This window comes from Solanum stenotomum, chromosome 9, assembly GCF_019186545.1.
Source record: "Solanum stenotomum isolate F172 chromosome 9, ASM1918654v1, whole genome shotgun sequence".
Classification (NCBI taxonomy): Eukaryota; Viridiplantae; Streptophyta; class Magnoliopsida; order Solanales; family Solanaceae; genus Solanum; species Solanum stenotomum.
In genome coordinates, this window is record NC_064290.1 from 54,019,481 (window position 1) to 54,043,498 (window position 24,018).

The 24,018-nt window shown below is 30.5% G+C and overlaps 2 protein-coding genes and 1 long non-coding RNA gene across 3 annotated transcripts in view; 1 reads left to right on the plus strand and 2 right to left on the minus strand.

Annotated features, from left to right (window-relative positions):
* Positions 1-821: 821 nt before the first annotated feature.
* Positions 822-3,321, minus strand: LOC125875471 (uncharacterized). The gene is made up of 3 exons (XR_007447421.1): positions 3,223-3,321; positions 1,843-1,884; positions 822-916 (listed from the first exon to the last, which is right to left on the minus strand). It is a non-coding gene; the product is annotated as an uncharacterized LOC125875471 (long non-coding RNA).
* Positions 3,322-14,260: 10,939 nt separating this feature from the next.
* On the plus strand, positions 14,261-16,269 carry LOC125876651 (BTB/POZ domain-containing protein At2g24240). Its single transcript, XM_049557874.1, has one exon. It carries the CDS (start codon positions 14,732-14,734, stop codon positions 16,055-16,057), a length of 1,326 nt encoding a protein of 441 aa, XP_049413831.1. The 5' UTR covers positions 14,261-14,731; the 3' UTR covers positions 16,058-16,269.
* Positions 16,270-17,932: 1,663 nt separating this feature from the next.
* The window catches only part of LOC125876173 (omega-6 fatty acid desaturase, chloroplastic), a 6,650-nt gene continuing 564 nt past the window's right edge, over positions 17,933-24,018 (minus strand). The window contains exons 3-10 of the mRNA XM_049557292.1: positions 22,375-22,613; positions 21,905-22,048; positions 21,496-21,647; positions 20,798-20,920; positions 20,506-20,683; positions 20,277-20,395; positions 18,592-18,706; positions 17,933-18,391 (exon numbers count right to left, since the gene is read on the minus strand). Coding sequence (XP_049413249.1) covers positions 18,230-18,391; positions 18,592-18,706; positions 20,277-20,395; positions 20,506-20,683; positions 20,798-20,920; positions 21,496-21,647; positions 21,905-22,048; positions 22,375-22,613 — 1,232 coding nt within the window. The 3' untranslated portion in view covers positions 17,933-18,229. The remainder of the gene's footprint in view (positions 18,392-18,591; positions 18,707-20,276; positions 20,396-20,505; positions 20,684-20,797; positions 20,921-21,495; positions 21,648-21,904; positions 22,049-22,374; positions 22,614-24,018) is intronic.

Sequence of the window (24,018 nt, forward strand, 5' to 3'; positions counted from 1 at the left end):
GAAACAGGCCCAATTTTTGGTCTTAAATGAATTAAGTGTGAGGTAAAGAAGAGGCTAGAATTGTAATAAAAGACTAGGTTTTGAGGATTTGACCAAATTGATTGAAACTATAGCCAATTGAATTTAAGGAATTAACCATATTGAGTTGATTTGCAAAATTTGGCTAAAATTTAGATATGATGAATTAATATAATTAATTTACGAGCTTCTTGATTTCAACGAAATAAAATAATAAACTCAATTAAACTTAAATGACTTAAAATCAAACTCATAATTTAAACTAAACTAATTTAATAAGATACTTACTAAAATTAAAATCATTTTTTTTTTTTGAGATGATTCTCGAAATATTTATAAAATATATACTAATTATATAAAAAATCATATAAAACATATATATTTAAAAAAAATTTATAAAAAGTGACTAAAATTACTTTAAAACTTAGAAAATTATTTATTTATCGTTTTGAGTTTTGTAAAACTAATTATTCCAAACCATTGCAAATTAAGAAGCTTGAAAATTAATCTTATGGAGGGAAGGTCAAAATTTGGTGTCAACAATTGGAAGATGATGCAGTAGTCAAATCATTATTCATTGAACTTTCAGATAAATTATGTTTTCTCATTTCAGCTCTCTTTGCTCGACGACGTGCTAGAAGAATCTGTTTTTCCTCAGGTGGCATCAATCTGTATAATTCGCGTCTCCTAGCATTTCTATCTTTGATTTTTGAAAAGCATGCACATTTTTATGATATCTATCACTTGACATATTTGGGATCAAAATAATTTTACACAAAATAATTATCCGATAAATAATACTAATAATTTTAAATAAGGGATTAGTTGAGTAATACTTACCACACTGAGAGAAAAGCGAAACACAGGAGCGAACAAATACCGCAACGAAGTGAAAATTCTGTAAAATTAACAGTTCAAACCATATATTAAATCTAATATAATAGAGATGTACAACAGAGAAAAAAGTAAAAAATGCTAAAAATAAGAGGTAGATTTAAAAAGTATTGCATAAGAGAATATGGAATGAAAATAGTAACAAACAAATGAAAATCATAAAAGAATGAATAAATTAAGTAAATTTCTGTAAAAGTTATTCATAATTAATTGATTCTCTATCTATCATTTGTTCACAAGTAAATTTAAAATGCTTGTCTTAGAGGTTAAATCTTTGTACATTTAATTATGTATTCATTGAAATTGAACTTTCATTAATTCGTAGTTGGTAGAGTAAGCATATATTTGAAATTTATGTGAATAATAAGTGCACAAGTTAATTCAAACATTTTCTTTTAAAAAATACTCTCTCTAATTTTAATTACTTGTGCACTTTTCTTTTTTTATTTATTCCAAATTAATTGTTCCTTTTGAAAAATCAAGAAAGAACAATTCATTTTTACATATTATACTCTCAATTAATTACTTTGAAAAATGTAGAATTTCGTGAAAATTTTAAATTTTTAATGCATCTACTTTATAATTAATAGGGTTAAAATAATAAACTCACTTTAAAAGTAAACAAATAATTAGAAACAGTGAAAAAGTGTGAATATTATGTAGATCCTTCTCTCTCCTTCCAAAATGCTTCTGCTCATATCATATTATGATAATATATCAGAACCCTTGTGAGAGAGTAATCAGAACCCTTTGTGAGAGAGTAATTTATCTTGTCGAATTTCAATGTAAGTATCGAATAAATAATAAGAGTAAGAAGAAATTAATGTAATAGGGAAAAGGCAATTTTATAAAATATATTAGTGTAGATTTTGTTCCCAGTTAAGCATAAATAGTCAAATTCACAGTGGGAGCCATGCGTTGAAAACTCACCCACCAGCAGTATTGTTTTCTACACAGCAGCAACGGTACACTCTGCAGTATAAATTCAAATCAAATTATTGAAATTCTTCTCCAGCTTTAACGTTCTTTTAGGAAAATTTGTTATATGGGGGTTCCCTAAATTAATGGGATTAAATTAAGTACTCTACTGCTGTACCAAATCAATGTTTATCAAAAGGTAGAAGAAAGAAGATATAGGCTTAAGCCTAAAAGCAAGTGTTTATCTATTGTTTTTGTCTTGTTTAGAGATACAAAAATAGAAAAAGGTTAGTAGGACATATCCCAACTTTCTTGTATGTGGGGTTCTTCACTTTGCTATACTGGTTTTTGTTCATAAAGTTTGAATCTTTAAGTACTTTTTGTATTGAAAGATGTGTTCTTTTTATGCTATTTGAACTTCTCTGTGATGGGTGTTTGGTATTTGACTGTCTTTTTAAGCTTTATTTCTATTCTAATAAACGTAGCAACAGTGAGAAGAGGTCAAACATTTGTAACTAACTTCTAATTCAGCAGTAGCATAACATCAAACAATACTTAGCTAGCCTAACCAACAGAAAAATAGACCGGATCGATCAGCACTTCGATGCTATTCAATAAGCAGAAAAACACACATGTATAGGCAAAGTGACTAAGTATCATGCTTGGACAGCTTAACAAATACTGCTCCACCAGCCATCCAATACAAACACTACCAATTAAGCATACAAATAATTTAAGTGTAAGGGAAAAAATATCAAACATGAAACAACTGCAGTTTGGGTATATTCACGTTATATTCCTATTTACTCAAAGCTTAAGAATTACTATTAGTATATTGGTAAGCAAATAGGATTTATTGGAACTCACATCTCTTTTCTTGAAAATTTAACTTATACTAAAACTTAAACACATATTTTTACTATATCATTTAAGTCGGTTGTTAGGTATTCTTCTTTGGCAAGAATATTTCACAAGAAAGCGACTGCCTTTGTCGTGATGCTTTAGCTATATGAGTGTCTCAATACTAAAGATGAAGGCTCTGTTATACCATTAAACACGAGCACAACAGAACATAGAAATCTCAATTATCCATAATCTAAGAGAGATAATTTTAAGAAAATAGAAGATAGAAGAAAACACACAGTTCTGATTTTATTTTTTTTTATCAATTCATATTTTTGGAACGACCTAGTGTTGTAATATCCAATTAAGAAAGTGAACAGAAGCCATCTTTGAATATATTTGAAAAGGACTGATTAAGAGCAAGAAAAAAGAATCTTTGAATATTTGAAAAGGACTGATTAAGAGCAAGAAAAAAGAAATGATCACTCAAAATTGAAAATTGAAAAACTTAACCGAAGAGATTTAAGCAAAAATGTGAATAAAACATACCTGGAAACACTCTCAACCGTTTAGTCTTGAAAATCTAAGAAAACTGATGCAAATGAGATATTTATTTTTTTTCATAGGAGGAGTGGAGAAAGATGTAGATACTTCTAGAGTATTAAAAAAAAAATAGAGCCTTGGTCTGAGCATGAGTGCACAAATATCAACAAATTTTAGTATAGTAGTTATAATTTGCCCTTGTATATTTGATTTATTATCCTTTTTGCCACTGGTCGTTGATCGTCATCATGCTTCTAAATAATAATATAAATATAAAATATAGATAGAAATTTGTGTGAGAATTTAATGATTATTATAATGATATGTTGTTATATAGAAAAAATTTAATTATCTATGTACATTGAAAAAAAAAGATTTTAATCTTGGCAAAAAGTAAAAGTTGTTATTGTGTGAAGAAAAGTCACATGTATGTTCACGTCGTTAATAGAAAAATATAAGATAAAATCCTATTAAACCAAGCTTTTTTGTATACACGCATAACAAGAGTTTAATATATTGCACATATTTTTTTGTATCAAATCTTAAGGAAATTGATTTTATTAATTACTTATTTTTTCGAGGTGTCAAATTAGTCAATAAAAATATAATTCGCTCAATTTTGAGTGACCTCTGTCCATTTATTAATTTAACTAATTTCAATCCATAAAAAATGGATTGATACATAGCCAATATTGACTCATGAATTTTTTTATCAAAAATATATTCAACAAAGACAATTTTTTTATTTAGTATGTTACTTATATAGTCTTAATAAAGAAATGAAGTTTTATTAGGTACCTAGAATTATAAATGTACAAACAAGATAATTAAAACTTAGTAAGTATTAAACAAGTAGAATTACAATCGATATTTTAGCTCAATTCATTTTAACTTATATAATTATTGAACGGATCAATAACTCACTCATTTATTAATAATGCTTGGTATAGTCTTTCGTTTAGAACATCACAACGTATTTGAAAGATTTGAATATAATTCCAAATGTACAAATACTTAATAGTTGCCCTTTGTATATACTATATAATATAATCTTCATGTCCTCTTCAATTCACTGTCTCAAATGGTAACACCAGTACTTATATAATGTACATAAAGTATTTTATTTTTATTTTTATTTTTATAGTAGACACTAAAACTTACATAAATGTGTCATTTAGTTTGGTCTCAGCTAATATACATGTCCTTCAATTTTAGATGTATAAAAGTAGAAACTTAAACTTATATAAAATTGAACAAATAGACACACATGCACACATCCTACATGACATTATAATACACATAAGACACAAATGGCCACATTGGACATATGTGTTTACTTGTTTAATTTAGACATAATACATATATATATATATGTCCTCCAACACTCGAACTAGAAAATATCGAATACCAAATAATTGTACGAAATTAAAACCTATTAAACACCAGACACGGGTTGCAATTAAGTTAATGGGCTTGTATTAACTTGGACCATACAGAATGAGCTCTCACCAGCTATACATAAACAAGCTTTGGGCTTTGTCCCACAATATTTGTGTTTGGGTATAAGAAGGTTGTATATCAAATTGGAATTATTTGGAGTTAATTAATTAAGATAAATTTTGAAGCAAAAAAAAATGTGTTGGTGAATTTTTTACGCAAAAAGTTTTGGTGATCCGTCAAAGATTTTGTGGCTAAATTTTAGTGATTTATCAAAAATTGTGATTAATTTTGGAGGTGTTTTTTATGATTTGACCAACAATTCTAGTGACCAGTCAAAATTTAATACAAAATTAGTAACCTGACACTATTTGATTAAATAAAGAAAATTTACCTAAATCCTATTAGTTTATGAGCTAATTACTTAGATACACTCTAATTTGTAATATTAGAGTATCTTACTAGATTTTGGTGCGTTCAAATACATGTATCTTGGAATTGTGAGGTCAAAATTATGTGTAATTTGTTCTAGATACAATGTATCCAAATGAATTCACATGTATCTAGATACATTAACAAATATTGTTCGCCTCTCTCCCATCTCACAACAACTCTCCTATGTATTTGGTTTCGAGATACATGCGAATCACACTAGATATATGTACATAGTGTGATACATATATCTAGTGTGATTCCCATTATCTGTATTACATAACAAATTTTGCTCGTCTGCCTCCCCATCTTGTTGGCCTCTCTCCCTATTTTAGTGTATCTGATAGCAAAAATACATGTATTTAGTGTATTTTCCACAATATATGGTCGAAGTCTCTTAATTAGTGGTCAGATACATGTAGCAAAAATATATGTATCTAAGTGTATCTTCCTCAATATATGATAGAAAACTCTTAATTAGTGGTAAGATACGTAATATTTTAAAAGTATAGATAATTTTAATATATATGATGGTAAAATATATCTAAGTTTCTCCATGAAATAATATGACAATTTGATGAAATAACCCCAAACTATATATAGTGACATGTTGTTCATCCGTAGAATACAAACTTAACGTTGAAATTTTCTTTAATTATAATTAACTACCATGATTAGAAAGACGTAATGAGAGGATATATATATGTTCAAGTTGTGGATACAAAATAAATAAGATAAATATATATATATATATATATATCAAAATTCTATTGGTTTTTGTTATATTAAATTTTGAAGGAAATTGTTTTTTCTATATATATACGAAGATAGGAGAACACGTAGTAATATATCCAGGGGCGGAGTTATTATGATGTTAGGATGGTCATCCAAACAATATTTGTTGAAAAAATTAAATTGTATAAAGAAACTAAAAATTACTAGATAATTCTATATATAACATTTTAAGAAAAAATCGCTTCAAAACTTGATCTTGCTGCGCCTAATCAGCTTTTAAAATCAAATGGACCTTTGCTTTAAAATTGGTCTAAGGTCCTGAAACTAAAATGGACCAAAAACAAAAATTCAACCTTAAAAATCATGATTAATTTTATTTTAAAAATTGTTTTTTATTAAAAATTATAATCTAAGTAAATATTATGTTGTTTGATTATTATTTTCTTGGTGCACCCAATTATCGAAAAGTAAAATTTGTTATTATTCGAATGAAATTGGGCCTAAGGTCATGAAACTAAAATGGATCAAAAACGTAAATCCAATCTTAAAAATCGTGTTTAGTTTCATAAAAGACTATTTTTAATTAAAATTGTTAAAAAAATTATAATTTAGTTAAATTGTGTAGCTTGATTATTATTATTATTTTGAAGCATCCAATCATTAAAAAAAAAAATATTACTCACCATACAAAGTTTGAACATCTTTTGATTTATTATTTTTTTACTATGCCAGTAGATATATTCATGAAAATTTTGTTTTCTTCTCTTATTAGTAAACAAATTATTATGGCCCCAACCCTTCAACGAAAGAGAAAACATTCACTATAAATATTAAGACTTCAAGACATGCTACCTAATGATCAAATTACTTAGATTATTCTCTCAATTTTGTCAGTGAAATCACTATTACGATTTAAGTGTGTTTCTAAGCAATGATATTATTTGATTCCAAGTTCAAACTTTAAATGCTCAATTTTAAACACAGGTGATATATTAGGATTTTGCTACTTAATGTGTTGGTCACAAAATTATTTTCTAATTTTGTTTAACGAGGTCAAAACTTAAATCGTGACCATGAATAAACAAAAAATATCACATAAATTAATATGAAACGAGAAATGATTTTTTTAACAATTAGTTGTGGTGGATGCAAGTTGCAACAAAACATCAAAAAAAAATTTGGTTTCTCACCTGGTGTTGGAGCCCACATTGGAGCTCCGACTAAATCTGGATCGCGTACTGCAGGGCTCACTAGGGGGTGGCGCTCCCAACAGAATTTCTTCCATACCCAGGACTCGAACCCGAGACCTCTGGTTAAGGTGAAACACTCCCACCAATGCACCACAACTCATGTTTGTAACAAAACATCGATTAATATACTTTTGGTGGGAGAAACTAATAATATATCAACTAATTATAATAATTAGATCAATCATTATATTGTATTTTAATATTCAACCTATAGCGTTGAAATTCCAAAAAAACATTATTTTATGAATATTTTTTTTTAATATTGTGCAAAAAGATTAAAAAAATAAATTCCAGGATTCCTAGATTCTCAGACTTTAATTTAATCAGTATATATTAAATTAAATTAATCCTAACGTGCAGACTGGTTTCTATGGAGGAAATTATTATACGTTAAACATGCATGCATGACTTTTGCTTATAATAATTTTGTAGGAGTTTTCATGGATTCAAATATAGATGGATCGAAAATTTAAAGTATATGAATCTCTATAATTATCTCAAAGTAATATATAACAATTTGATAAATTCACATTCAAACATTTATAAATATTTAATAACTTTTTAACATATAAATAAGATATTATACGTAAATATTACCGCCAACATTATCTTTCTATATTGCAATTAGCCCTTGTGTTTACATTTTACAATTTTGAGGAGAGTCTGAAGACTTGTGTTTTTAGTAAAGTATAATTGCTCGAGCTAAATCATTGCGACCATCTTAGTAATTAGACAACTATAAGTTTGTTAATTTGTGACCATTTAGACACTTCTTCGATGAATGAATAATACATTTTCACAAAGTATTATGCTTTATCCAAAATGTATATTTTTTTTTTCTATCAATCAATTTAAATAAAAAAATCCATGCTAGTTAGAATTGCTTAATAAAGAATTCATTTCTTTTTTGATTGATGTTTATATTTTTGTTTAGGAAGGTCATTTCCACTTTAATCAACCTATCATATGTTTTAACATAACTATTAATCACTTAAGCTGACATATTTTAGATAACGATTGTTTAGCTAACATATAGAAGTTCCTACACACAAAATAAAAGCTAATTAAGAAAAAAACACATAAAAAAAGATTGTTAAATAAATTTATCATCAATTTTATGTGAAGTGATGAAAAAGTTCACAAATTAAAAGGTTGTTCAATAAGTCATGACTAAGAGTCTGTTTAGATTGGCTTAAAAGTTGGTCATATCTACTTTTAAGTCAATTTTTTATTTCTGGAAGTATTTGACAAATATAAAAAATAATTTAAAATAAGTCAAAAATGACTTAAAATAAGTTACGAAGTGTTTGGCAAGGTAAAAAGTGACTTAAAATAAGTCAAAAATCAAAAGTAGGTCTCCCCTTGCTTTTTATTTTTTGACTTAAAAGTCCTTTCAGTTTGACTTTTTATTTTTTATTTAAAAATTATTTTTTTTAAGTCAATCCAAACGGGCTCTAAGATTAACATTAAGAACATAAAACACCAACAAAGGTCTTGGATACGAGCCTACATGGGAATGAAAAAAAATACGGTTAGGATTAAAGCGTTGCGAATTTAGATTTAGTCAGACGAAAAATTTAGCCATTTTCCCTGAATTGACTTTTTTTGCTTTAGAACATTGAAATTAAAAAGTCTAGGAGGACCAAATTGCACGTAAAATGACAGTAAGGTCTACCACGATCTTTCTATGTTTTTTCAGCACTTTATTGCTAGCTAGTCAACTTATATATATATAGGTATGAATTTATATTTGTCAGGGTTTTTGTGGATAAATTTGTTAATAATTAAATGAAAATGGTTCTTGTAATTACTATGAGTTGAAGATCTATCGAAAATAATTTTTCTACCTCATATAAGGTGGCGGAGATGGGATAGGGGTGGAGGTGGAGGGTAAAATCTACATACACTCTGCATATTGTACTTGTGAAATCACATGGAATATGTTATCGATGTTAAGTTCCGAAAATATACGAGAAAATATAATTTGTATTTGCTATTATCTCGCTTCCTATATAAGTCTAAAATCCAATCAAGACTCATAATTCAAGAAATTTTTACCCCTATTTCTTTTCAATTAAGATATGTAATATTTTATGATATGTTAAATTTCACTGAATAAAAAATTATTTTATTGATAGTGAATATAAAATAAATACTTGTATTATTCTGTTATCAAAATGAATGGTTGTATTCATTTGTTAAGCCATCAACATATTGACCTTTGTAACTCCCATTTGCCAAACTGCAAATTGCCATTGACCAAGTCAAAATTGGAAATCTTTCTTATCTTTCTATCTTCCTTTTTTCTTAAAAAAAAATCATCGATCGGTACTTATATTAAAGATTGACTAATTTGATTTCACGCCACATAGACTTTATTTGGATGAAAGTATTCCCTTTAAAAAAAAAATATTTAAAATCTCTGATTAAGAGAGGAGTAGTCTCATACAATATATTTTGGTGGTCTTTTTATCATCCTATCAAAAATAAAGTCTTCATTATTTTATTTTGTTTTGAATTTTAGCACAATTAATCATTGTTTTCCAACTTGAATTTAAATTAAATGACTTAATTCCAAATGGAAATTTCATAACCTGACCCTACCCTTACCAGAAAAGCAGCCACAAAACTTGAAAAAAGTGGCCAAAACAACTCATATTTATTAAGTAATAATTTATTTATCATATCTTAATTAGTAATTTAATGGTGCAAATTTTGATTCTTTAATAATCTGCTTTTTTAAAATCTTAAGATTTGGATGATGATTTGTGTTTATCTAATAAATACAGTGCATTTTTTTTGTTTTTTACTTTGACTAGAAACACCAAAATGGACTTGGAAAACAATGTGAAAATTGACAAGCACTAAAATTAAAAACCAACCTTTAGAGAGTCATCTAAACCCCACAAATATTCAATTTGTTACTTGCCAATTAAATTCTCAAATTTTAGCAAAATAATGAAAATCATGAAGAGATTTACTTAATTTAACAATAAAAAAAACAATGAATTCCAACACAAACAAAGAACGCTATAGTGATTTCCTCTCATTAGGCTAAGCTTTAGTTAATAAAATTATCAAGTACCTGATAAAATAATCGAGTCGCATGACCTATGTCAAAGCCACATAAATCGAAAAGTGATCGAACATTCATAGTAAACAAATATTAGCTTATGGCCATCATGATAATTAGGAACTTTAGTGGTTTAAGGGCATGATAATGAAATAATTAAGTTTCATAGATCTAACAAACCTATGGCAATCAAATATGAAGCTCTCAAATCAAGAAAGATTAATTATTGAAACATCTTTTTTGGATTCAAGTTTAAGCAAACCATAATTGTAAATTCTATTTTAAGCTTTTTTTGCCACCAATTCTTCAATTATAATACATAACAACTCTCATTAGTAACTATCACATATTATTCATTATGAGATGAGATATAACAGTTGCAGCTATCAGGGGCGGCTCAACATAATTCGAGGCCTAAAGCAAAATTTTAATTAGAGGCCTAAAATCTAAATAAACTTTCTTTGTATTTATTTGTTTTTCTAAATTTTTAGATGTAAATTACTACTAAATATCTTTTATATAAATAATTTTTTCAAATACTTTTTTCAATTATTATTTAAGGTAAGATTTTATCAATTCAACATTGAAAAACATCCTTTTATTAAGACAATTATTATATGAATTATGAACATAATTCTATAAGTTTAAAGTTGATAAACTTTAAAGATAAGAGTTAGAATCATAGAATCTGATTCAAAAAGTTGATAACTTTGTATGCCTACTTTAATATGAAAATTTACGAAGAAATAAAAAAAGAATTTGTAATTTACTTTGTTCAACACTTTTCGACTATTGATTCATATTTTTGAGAGTGTATTACTCTAACTATCAAAAATTTGAAAAAATAGAGTGCAAAAAAGAGTTAAAAATAATAAATAATGTGAGTGTTAGCGAAAAAAATGTAAGAGTCCAAAACAATGTTTTCTTGATTTCTTCTATTTTAATGAAATTAAAATACATAATTTTTTATTTGTAGAAATTTAAGGCCCCCAAAAACGGGGGGCCTAAGGTCAATGCCTTAAATTTTATAAGCAAGAGCCGCCCCGGCAGCTACCAAATTCCATTTTATTTATTTAAAAACTATAATAATCATATTTGATAGTTATTGTGAATATATATTATGAGATATAACAGTTGCAGCTACCAAATCCCATTTTATTTATTTAAAAACTATAATAATCATATCTGATAATTATTGTGAAATCCAAAGGTATAATAGTTCTGAAAAACCATATGCTAAAAAAGAAAAATTTTAAAAATCCCAACTGTAACCAATCTAACTTTCCAGCACTTTAAAGTGATAAGGGTGTGAGATAAATTAAGAGGATGGAAGTTAGGATATCCTTATCAAAATTTCGATGTATAAAATATTTTATATTTGTCTAAATTAATTAGGAAAAGATCATAATTTAAAGGATATAACAAGGATAACTCATAATATAAGCATTATAGTGGCTGACAATTTAAATTCACAAACGAATGCACAAAAAGTATTTCATATTTTGTACAAAATTCAAAAAAGGATCATAATTTAAAAGGTAAAACATGATCGTGTACTTGATTTATATTAATAATTAACTTCATGACTTGAATTTACAACATATAAACCATGACATACCCAAAATATTTCATATTTATAAGAGTTCAACAAAAAACCTAACATAATATTCCTTATATAGCCAATAAATTAAACCATAATACAAACGTCAAATTTCATGGTTCGAACATATAACTTTATCATCATCTCTTTATATCCTTATCTCAAAGACCAATAAGAAATATAATATAAAATAACTTTGAAGAGGTCTTTTTTTAAGTCTCTCTATGTTAAAAAAAAAAGTAGCCAAGTAGAGAAAAAAATATTCGAGGTTTGCGTCCTATTGAAGTTTTCTGATATTCTCCGTTCATGTTTACTCGTTTATTTTGAATTTTATACGTCCCTTAAAAAAATAATTAATATAATATTTTATTATAATATATATAAAAAATAATCTAGAAAATAAATAATTATACTAATATTGATCATATAATTAAAAAACTTACCTACACTTTGTCATCACTTGATAATGATGATTTTCTGTAACAACATTTATAAGTAAAGCATTTCATAGATTTATAAATATGAAAAATTTAGTTTTTACATGATTTATTTTTATATTACAAAATATGTTTTTCTGTCTCCTTCAAGTGTTTGTTATGAATTTTTTTTGTCTATATTGATTTGTAGTTACTGTGCTTTTTAATATTCATTCCACCTTTTCTATGGAATTCATAATTTTAATATAATTTAACCAAGTCAAATAAAATTAAATAAAACTATAGAGAGAAGAGTTCTTGACCTACATTTTTTTTAATAGAACCACCTACCCTTTGATGTTTTTTTAAACGTATATAATAATTGTAAATTCGTTTGAAGTTGAAACTAATGTATGATTATATGTGGATTTTGGATTAGAATCTTATTGATTCTGAATTTTAAGATATTAGATAACTTAAGTTTCTATAATTAACTCGATATAAAATTTTATTGATTTTGAAAGCTATTAGATTTGCTAAATCGATAAGTTAAAAGCTACCCCTCTACTTCGGTATAACATAGAACGATAAGAAATGTTACAAGTGTCAAATTCGTCTTTGTACTAATTGAAATTGAACAACTTTGTCATCCGTTAAACTTTTAATTTAATATTAATACTATGCTATTTTTAATGAAATTCTTAGCGAATTGTAATTTTAAACTATATAATAAGAAAGAAGTTAAAAAATGTAAATTTGAACATAAGCAAATAGATCAAAAGTGACTAAGTGAGCAAAATAGAAACAAATTTGGACATCTTTCCATTAATTAATAATGAAAACTCTTATCTTTAACAACCTCAAAAAGAAAATAGTTACAGAAAAGAAAAAGGGTACTTATCTTAACTTCAAAACAACAAAAAAACAAAACAATAAAAAAGGATCAGAATGAGATGAAAAAAGAAGGATGAGAATGATGACTCAATGGGTGATCCTATTTTAATATACACATAGAGAGTTTTATGGTCACAAACAAATATATCTTAAGTATCTCAAGTTTTGAATTATATCAAAAATATCAAGTGCGCGATTTTTTATTTGAGCTAACATCAACTATTCTAGATATATTTTAGTTATCATATATGTTTTTGATAAATGATTGGTGATAGCTCAGATAAAACTCACATACATGATAGTTCATTTATGAAACTCAAAAAATCAGCATATACCATGCATACATGGAAATAGAAAAACTATTTCGGAAAGACCCTCGAGATACTCATATATATATATATATATATATATATAATTGAACAGACTCCAAGACATAATAATTGGTCACAATCTCCAATTTTTTCATGACAACTTCCTAAAGTTTCTATTGACATAAAAAAATAAGCATTGGGAAACATAAAGAAACACATAACGCACAAGACACGCTCTCTTCTTCTTATGTCTAGCAAAAGATAAGCTGACTTTTCTTATAAAGAAGAAGAACTTAACTAACCAACAAACAAATAAATAAATGGATATTATCATTTTTAATCCCTCAAATATCATCAAATTTTAATTTTGATCTTTGTGAAACTTTACCAAGCATTATATATTTTTAATCACGATAGTATCTGGAACAACTTGCGTGTATTTCAACTAATTTCAACAAATATTTGCTATCTTAGCATAGGTATACGATAACTTCGTCCATCCAAGTGTTTTTGTTGAAAATTAAACATAAGACCTCATTTCCACTCACTTTCATATACCACTAAATCATATTCTTAGGTGTTTTTTATCGTCTGGAGAGACATTTTTATGTATTATGCCATGATTACATATGTTTGACCAAATATTAAAAGGATCAAAACAATAATAATTCATTACTAATTAAGGGACCAAAAGTGCAACTATCCCTAAACAAATAAATGAAACCCCATTTAACCATTTTTTTTAGAATTACAACACAACTACCAAATTTTTCTTGACCATTTGATCAAAAATCCATATAATCCCATGGCCAACTATAAAAGGATGCTAAAGTGGGACCCACATAAGACAATGAATTTATAAAAAGCTCATATAGCTTGTGTTCAGACTTAAGCAAGACCTCAAAAAAAAAAAGAGAATTAAAAGAGTAGAAAAGAAAAAAAGATCAAAGAAAAAACACAACAAAATTCAATTTTTTGAAACCCAATACCCTCTCAAGTCCAAATCCAACCAAAATTCTCTCAAGAAAATTCAAAACCCATCTCTCAAATCCTTTAATCTTCAATACCCATATCATAAATTTTGTCAAAATTGAATCTTTTCTTCTTTTTCCACCATTTTCCCTCTGTTTTTTCCTTCTGTTTGGTCATAATCATGATAGGTGCCTTGTTAGGACCATTAAAAATCAGTTCTTTTCCATATTGGTCCTTGTAAGAAGTCTTGAATTCAAAATTTTCAGTAGAATTTAAAGAGCCTTTTTTCGACTTCTCTGTTTGTATCTTTTTTTTTTCTTCAAGTTAGGTGTTTTTTTTAGTTCAATTCTTGATTTCAGGTCCCCTGTTTTATCAGATTACTGTAAATTTGAGTTATGGGGATTCAGAAAGACAGAGTGAAATTTAATGTTGGTGGTAGAATTTTCGAAACTACAGCAACAACCTTAGCTAATGCTGGTCGAAATTCTCTATTTGGAGCTATGTTTGATGATGAATGGAACTTGAATTCTGATGCCACAATCATTGAACATTTCATTGATAGAAACCCTAATTGTTTCTCAGTCCTTCTTGATTTGCTTAGAACAGGGGATCTTTATTTACCTCAAAATCTTCCTGAAAAGTTGTTGTATAGAGAGGCTTTGTTTTATGGTCTTTTAGATCATGTCAGGTCAGCTAAATGGGGTCCATTTGATGGAAACAGGCTCCGTCTGGCCCGTTCAGTAACGGGCCAGGCTCCTGGTGATGGCACTGCCATCCGGGCTGGCCCGGATGGCGGGTGTTGTGTGGCTCATGGTAGTATGGTTCATGTGTATGATTGGATGATGGAGGAACATCCTCCTATTAATCTTGATTATCAAAGGGTGAATGATGCTGGTTGGCTTGATTCTGAGAATATTGTGTTGAGTGCTTGTGAAAGATTAGGTAAAGGGGATGGGGGTATGGGGTTGTTTAGTGCATCAACTGGGGAGCTAAGGTATAAATTTAATGTCAAACATGAAAATCAAGTCAAGAGTTATACTGCTGGCGCGCTTAGTTTTAGTTCAGATTATAAGTTGTTTTCTAGTTGTAAAGGTAGAAGTAATGAGTATGGTATTGGTGTATGGGATCAAGTAACTGGGAAACAGATTGATTTTTTCTACGAGCCGCCCGGTTGGTCACTTGGTGATGCTGATAAGTTACAATGGTTACATGGTACAAACTGTTTGTTAGTTGCTACTTTGTTTCCAAGGAAGGATAATTGTTACATTAGTTTGTTGGATTTTAGGGATAAAAGTATGGTTTGGTCATGGTCTGATATTGGCACGCCTATAACTGACGAGAGGAGAGTTAGGGACGCGATAGCAATGGAGGAAACGAGTTCAATATGTGTCGTGAACGAGTATGAAGATTTGGGGTTTATGGATTTGAGGAGGAATGCTGGAAGTGTAAGGTGGAGTTCAAGAAGCAGGCTGATGAAAGGGAAAATGCCGGATGAGCCATGTTATCCTAAACTAGCATTGCACGACGGACAGTTGTTCTCATCGATGAATGACTGCATCTCTGTGTTCTGTGGCCCTGATTGGGTACTTACATCAAGGCTTCGACGAAGCTATGGTGGTTCCATTTGTGATTTCTCTATTGGTGGTGACCGTCTTTTCGCTCTTCATAGCGAGGAAAATGTGTTTGATATATGGGAGACATCACCTCCACCAATTATATGATTTTTATGTAGTTTTGAAGGGGTTTAAGTGAGTGATTTTGTTATCTTTTTCTTCAGATTGTTAAAGAGTGACTAATGTAGATTTTTTTAGGATTAGAGAAATTGAATAGAAATCAGTGTTTGTAATACTTTCTAGATTTGTGAAGTTTGAGTATACATATGAAAAACTGACATGTTAAAGTTAAAGGAAAATGATTGCTTAGCAATCAATATTTCAAATTTTTACCTTTGCCTTGCTTCTAATAGATGCATTCTTTCAATATCTAGTACATCATTGCTAGACTAGATCAAGATTCGCGTCCGAAAGTCATTTGTTGGAAGGTCAGTTGCTCCTTAACAAAGACTCGAAGTCGAAACCTCTAATTAAGGATAGAGTAGTTACCGCTCTACTACAACTCTAGTAGATTCATTGGACGACCTTTACTACAACTCTAGTAGATTCATTGGACCACCTTATGATAAAGTAAGTACTAGCAAGTCTCTTTTGAACAAACCCCCATACAACAACTTTTCTTTTGACCTAAGCTTTTAACAAAGATTATTCCTCTTTATGTAGTTGTACAACCCAATGCAACTAAAAGCTCCCGAGTGATAATAAGTATTTTTTCATTCTTAACTAGAGACCCCGAGTTCAAACTCTTAGGTATGAAGTCGTCTTTGTTAGAAAGCATTTCACCCCACACCTCAGCCCAACCCCTTAATGTGGGAATATCGACATGAATCTAGATTGCCCCAATACAGATATCAAACACCATATGAAAAAACGAAAAAAAAAAGAAGTTAAAGGGGTTGAGGGTGGGGTGGTAGATACCATTTGCATGTGAGCAGTTGTAACTACTCACCCAGTCTCCAGATTATTTATTGTTAAGAAAAAAGGAGGTAAAGTTTTGCTTTATTTTTTCATTTCAGTAGGGTATCTCATTTCCTTTGAAGTTGTTTTTTAAACGGCCAAGTCCAGACCAGCTTGCATGCATCTCAGCTATTCCAACGGTTATTTCTTACATCCCACTAGCACACTGGTACCAAGTGACTTAGTCCATCAATACTTAGCAGATGGAAAGAAATCTATCATTTTTTGTTACTGCCAAGAACTGAATCGTAATCTCTCAAGATTTTATTCACTTCATCAACCAGTGGGGTGCCTAGGGGCACTTTTATTCATCTTTTGCAGTTAAAACAGAATTGTTGGCAACTGTAAAAACAGCATACTCATATATATGATATCAACAAATGCCTACTCTTGTCTTTTAGACTGCCATTCATGAAATCTGGAGCCAGCAATATTTGTTTAATGACACCACTAATCACTTCTTTATAATTAATAATAATATTCATCGAATGGCACGACGCCTAATAACACGACAAAATTTCAAAATTATCATAATGCAGATCATTAAAATAAGTTCAAACTTCTGTAATTAGGAGCAAATCCCCAGTTAAGAAGCCCCACAAACAACATAAAAATTCATGCACCCTTTGACTTTCGCCGGCGTATTTCAAGTATCCAGAAAAAAACATTATCTCAAAACAAGGATCATTAAACAAAGCAACTACAACAACATATACCCAGTGGATAGGATATACGCAGACCTTACCTACCCTCTATCTTTTGGAGGTAGAGAGGTTGTTTACGATAAACAAAGCAGCAAGTGTAATCAAAATTATGATTCCACCTGTTCAAGACAATACTTTAATGTTAAGTGCATCAGGTTTTACAACCTGTTAGCATGAGGTTTCAAATTCCAAATGCAAAATGACAATGGACAGATGAGTAATGAAGGTAAATTACTGTCAACCATCTACATTTACATATGTAAAACAAGATTTGAGGATACTGGCATAACATAAGTCTTGGCAGATTATATTGAGTCGACCGTAGGGAGAAGAATTTAATGAAGCTTTGGTATTAAATAAGCAACATGTTATTCATGGGTACTTGTCAAAAAAGAAGACAAAATCGCGAGAAACTTAAATTATTGTATACTACACTAACACTACCAAGAAACTTCTGGAGAAGATATTTCTCTCTTTGATGAGTTAAAACAAGTCTTACAATATTTGTGAGAACTTGACATTTGGGCACTGGACCGCTTGACCGGACCCAAAAGGATTGGAAGGATACCTTCCCAAAGAATGAAGCAAGTGAAAGTTGACCTTTTGAGGTGCACGTTAATCAAGCGTAGTCTGGCATTACTTTTTTAAGGAATGTGATTGGCTGGGCTTCTTCAGGGACAACTTCATCAAATGCAACATAATTCCGCTCCTTATCATAGACATGGCATACTGTCAGTATTGTCTTCATTAGACGCCAGTTCCATGAAGCCTCGTTCAGGTACTGTTAGGTGTCAAGCAAAACACAATGTTGTCAATAGCAATGGAAGACGATTTTAGAGATCAAGATGAAATTTTTATATTCATTTTTTGTCCTTACTCTTGCGTTTTCTGTTTCCTCCATCAAACAGAAAAAATGATATCCCATTCAAACGTCATTAAAAAGAAATGAACAGTATTAGAGAAAATGCCAAGTCACGATACCTTTCCCCAATTCTCTTGGAGAGATTGATGAGCTGCCCGTAAATTATAACTTGGTATTCTGGGGGATATGTGGTGGGGAATATGAACATTGATATCATGACAAAGAACCTCAATCCTGTCGAAAAGAAAGAGCAAAGATCAGAAAATAAAAATATGAGACAAAAAAATGAATACTTGTCTAGTCTTTTTACTTCTTTTACTCTTTGTAATTTGTCCTTTTATGGTGTCCTTTTCTTTCATCTCTGGCTAAAAGGAAATTGCCAAGGTTGCCACAAACAATGGAATAGCCAACCCAGGATCACAAAAACGGACAGAGACTTTGATCATAGTCAGATAGATAATACAAATCCATCTTTCTTCCAGGATATGAATCGTGGGAACAGAGATGTGGTGTGCTCAGTAAGTTGCACAGACTCTTCACTTTTGATGCCACACCCGTGTCAGATTCTCCAAAAATACACTACTTCTGCAGTATCTGACACACTCCCGTTGACATTTTTGAAGAGTCCAAGCAGAAATTCCTACTTCTGTTCTTCATGAAATTTCCATTAAGATCACTTTGAAAAATTAAGATTTCCATAAATATAATTCTTGTGATCAATTTTCATTTCTCCACTTTCTGAAAAAGATATAGTGGTCAGCTTTAACAGGACTTTGATCTGTTCTTTTTCATTTTTTGTTTTATAACCGTGGTATCTGGGGCCAGTTTGCGCAGACCTTGACCAATTCCACGAGGCGCATGCTACCTCAAACCAACACAGGTACCGGGAAACTCTATCACTAAACAAATGTTCTATCTCTCCGGTCAGAAGTTGAAATTCAAAGGAACTCATTGAAGGGGGGAGCAGTAAACAAAGAAAAAAAGAGGTCACCTCTTCCTTTATCAGGTAGAAACATAGTCGCAGCAGTGGGAAACATGCATTCCAAATTCATGATATTAGGAGAAAAACTGCATCATTTTTGTGCATAGGAAGCATAACCTATGACTTTGTCGGCAAGATCCAATTGTTTTCTAATTACCAAACTTGGTTTCAAGATCTTATCCCTTGTCACTAGAATACGCTCAGCTAGTCTCATGGACAAAAAAGGCAATTAAAGAGCTTTTTTTTTTCTTTCCAAATAACAGTGGTGAGACGGGCTCGTTTTGTGTACCTCGACAATTCAACTGAATACCTACATCATCTACGAATGCAGATATCGGCTAACTCTATCCACCAACACTCATGCAGATGGTAAATTCCCCTAGGTTTTGCCTCTATTAGGATTAGAACCCTGATCTTTGTGATTTTATTTCAACTTCATTGACCTAAGTCACCCCCATTGGGTGCAAGTGGATCTTACTTTCAAGAAATCTTCCACCCACTAAAGTATCTGCAGTTAATTCATACTCCCTCCATTTCAATTTGTTTGCCTTAGTTTGACCGTGCACGGAGTTAAAGAAAATAAAGTACACTTTAGGATCTTGTGGTCTTAAGCTAAAGATATGTATAACGTACCAAAATGTCATTTAATATTGTGATCTTAAACATGCCATGTAAGATGTTGAAATTAAATAGTTGCCAAATTATGAAAGATGCATTCTTTTTCAAACAGACTAAAACGGAAAGTAAGACAAACAAATTGAAACCAAGGGAGAACAAGATTAGCCAATAACTTCATGAAAGAGGATAAGAGAGATCAATTACCAACTAGGATAGTCACAGTGAACTGTGCCATTCAGCTGGGCCTGAGCGGCATTCCACTCATCAGAAGTTTTGAAGGGTATGTGGGGTGCCGTATGATGAACCATCGTAAAAGTACTCATCTGATCATTTGAATAGAATAAAAACTTATTAGTACAGGAAGTTTTCTATAGCAAAATTTCAAGAACGAGGTACCAAGAGGTAATCACAGGAAAGCAGAAATTGTTGTTACCCAAAAATGATAACCCAACCATGGCATTAACCAGAATTTGATCCATCCAATAATCCCTGTTTTCCAGATTATCAGTGGCCAGCCAATTGCCATAAAAGCAAAGACGCAACCCAAACTTATTTTCACCCTGTCAATTTCATTTGGTCTGAACTTACTCAAATTGAAATGACAGAGCCACCTAAATCAAGATCCAAAATAGTAGCTAAGAATCAAGAAGTTATTAAAAAAAAAACCATACAAATTAGAAAATATGGCTATTTTCACAGCAAAATGATTAGTTATAATGGCATACCAGTGAGCTACAGACATCCAAGGTCGAATAGGGCCGTAACCTAATATAATTGCCTTCCTCAGAGCAGGGACTGAATCGAACTCCTCCTTCCAAACAGGCTGCCAAGCTGTGTCTTCGTGCAACCTGGAATAGAGAAAAGTGAAAGTTCCAGTTTTTACATATAGATGAATAATGAGTATAAAGTGCCAGAGTCTAATATATTAAACAATTGCAAGGGAAGCTTCATTGATGGAAAAAGATTTCTTCAAGTGGTTGCTTTAATTATCATTACTCGAAAGAGCTGGCATACTACATTAATATACAGGCTGCGACGGCAACTATTTTTTTACCACTTTTAGACATGAAGAGCAAATTTGAACATCGATAAAGCTGGCTTCCTTAATTTGAAGCTGTTAAACACATATATGCCTATTCTCTGACTTGTGTAGGATCAGTTGGCAAAAGTATGGGTCAGAAAAGTTATAAAATGGATCTCGTTTTCCTATATAGACAAGCCATTAAAGGAACAAGGCAGAATTAAATCTATACACAATGTCAATGGGTACGGTATTCCTGTCTAACCAGTGGTATTAGCCTTGAAATTTCCAGTTGAACAGCTAAATATAATAGATTAAGTCGTTGACATTTCACAGGTCATGCCAAAAACAAAGATGTAATTAATTTGAAGAAAATAAATGGACAAGGGTCATTTGACTAACATGTTTGTTTTTGCGTGATGCCGATCATGCTTGAATCTCCATGGCTCATAGGGATATATCAATGGCAAAAAGGCTAGTGTTCCAACAATATCTTCCAATAATTTGTTCTTTGAGAAGGATTTGTGAGCGCAATCATGTCCTATTACAAAGAACTTCACAAATAAAACCAAACAAAGAAAATCGAATTTGAGATTTATGGTTAAGAAAAGGATATAAATAAAAAATAAATGAGGAAATAAATAGGCTAAATTCCGATTTGGAGATGGGCACGAAAAAGTTAAGTAAGTTGATCTGTGCTGTCTTTAACATGATTTCCTTTCTCTGCTGCATTAGAGATCACATAAAAATAGAATAATGGCAAGAACAAATAAAAGAAATACCAAAAAAAAGAAAGAAATACAGAACTCACCCCTGTAACTGCTGTTCCTGTCCAAGCCCAGGCCAGGGGAAGTAGGTACCATGGAGCTTTGGCAATCATGAAGAGCCCCAGTGTGTATGAAGTTACTGATATCAAAACTGACTTCAATGCCTTTCCATCGTCAATCTCGAATACCTAGTGCAGTAAAACACAATCTTAAAATCAAAGTTGCACCATGGATAGCAAGTTACTAACCAGTGGAAACAAAATATTATTTCTATTTTGGCCACTATATGAGTCCATTTTTGTTCGTCATTGTAATAATGGAGACTGACTTGAAGATATTTCACAAAAGGGACTGGATACTCATTTTTGTAGTTTTTTTATACAAACAGTACATCTCATTCGGAAGAAGTGTGACTGTGTGAGCAACTAATGTACCAATGTCAATTACCAGATTCTAAAGGAAATAAGCGAACATTTAGATTTTCAAAAACCTTTGTCAGAGGAAATAATAATACCTTCTTTGGTAGTGACTCAGTAATATCTCTCATTGTGACGTTATCAGGTAGTGGTTCTCCAATTTGTCTAAAACCATATTTTTCACTTAATTGTTTTCTCTCCTCTGCAGAGTCTAAGGGTGCAGGTGCTATCGGAACTGCAACAGCTTGTATAACATTTTTCTTTCTCGAGTAAATTAAGCAGCCTTTCTGTTTCGAGCTTATCTGAGGTAGACTTTCCCACTTTAAACAATATGTTCCTGTTAATATATTCAAACAAAAGATTGTACATGAAGCTGGTAAGACACAATGCAAAATCCATCCAAAACATCAAAGAGATTCAGCTATTGTTACAGTTTTCAGCTTAGTTATCAAGCTTGGCCTAAAACCGTGCAATGCATAGTAATCTTAGTATTCATATCTTAAATGCAAAATTGCTTTAAAGCTTTCCAGAATATCAAGGTGAACCAATATATCAATATGAATATGTTTGTTAATAATTAACATTAGCATTTGTCTGATAACACTGTTGCATCTTATTCCGTTTCACTAAACAATAATTTAGTTAAGACGTTTATCACAAAAAGGGAAAGTCGAGAGATTTTTAGATTAGAAAAGGGTCTTTAGTTTAGCAGTTCAATTTTCTAGGAATATTATGCTCATGATCCAAAATTCGCAAGGAATGACTAATTCCAAGTTACTTTAAGCTATTCCAAATTTTGTATCCAAAATTCAGGGAGAAACAAAAAGAACAACAATTCAATTTACAGAAAGGAAAATTTATACAGATGAAAATCCACATAATGTAGCCACTAATTTTCAGTAATCAATTACACAACTAAACCCTCACAGAAGTAACATGCAATTACCATTCATAGAAGCTACATTTAAGTGTTCTATTAACAATCAAGAAATTTCACCTTCAATTCAAGAACGGAAAAGGGACAAAAATGGCCTTGAAATACTGTATATAGAATAAAATTGCCCTCCATTTGGCTGTAGGTCCAAAAATGGCCCTGAATTATTATAAATTGGGCAAAAATGCCTTTGTGGTGGCAAATTGGCCCAATTATGCGCCCATCATGTTAATGGAAACCTGTATCCCCTTTTAAACTTTTATATCTTTGCTAAGGTTATTGAAATAAGTGGGATAGCTTAATTATAGTTTTTTCATTCTTTTGTCTAAAGTAATTATTGTCCGTGTTTATAATAATAGATTTGGTGTTTCTTCATAGGCGCTTTTCTTGGCTAAATCCCACACTTTAATTGTGTTTTGTGCTTTGCGCTTAAAACTCCATCAGACTTTGGCGTTTTTCGCTTTTGACTACTCTGAGCTACTAATTTTCAGTAATTAATTACCCAGCTAAATACTCACAGAATTAACCTGCAAATTACCATTCAAAAAGCTACATTTAGGTGTCCTCAATTCAAGAAACAAAAAAACAAAATCGTCGATAGACCCCCACCACCACCACAACAACAACACATTGACACCCACAATTAACTCAGTTCAAGCAAAAATGCAGACGAAAACCTACAAGTCTAGCTACTAATTTTCAGTAATCAATTACATAGCCAAATCCTAACAGAACTAATCTGCAATTTACCATCCAAAGAAGCTCCTTTTAGGTGTTCCATAATCAAGAACACAAAAAATAGACCCCC

What these genes read in the sequence shown, in the direction of transcription:
- LOC125876651 (XM_049557874.1), top strand. Translation starts at nt 14,732, where the DNA reads ATGGGGATTCAGAAAGACAGAGTGAAATTTAATGTTGGTGGTAGAATT.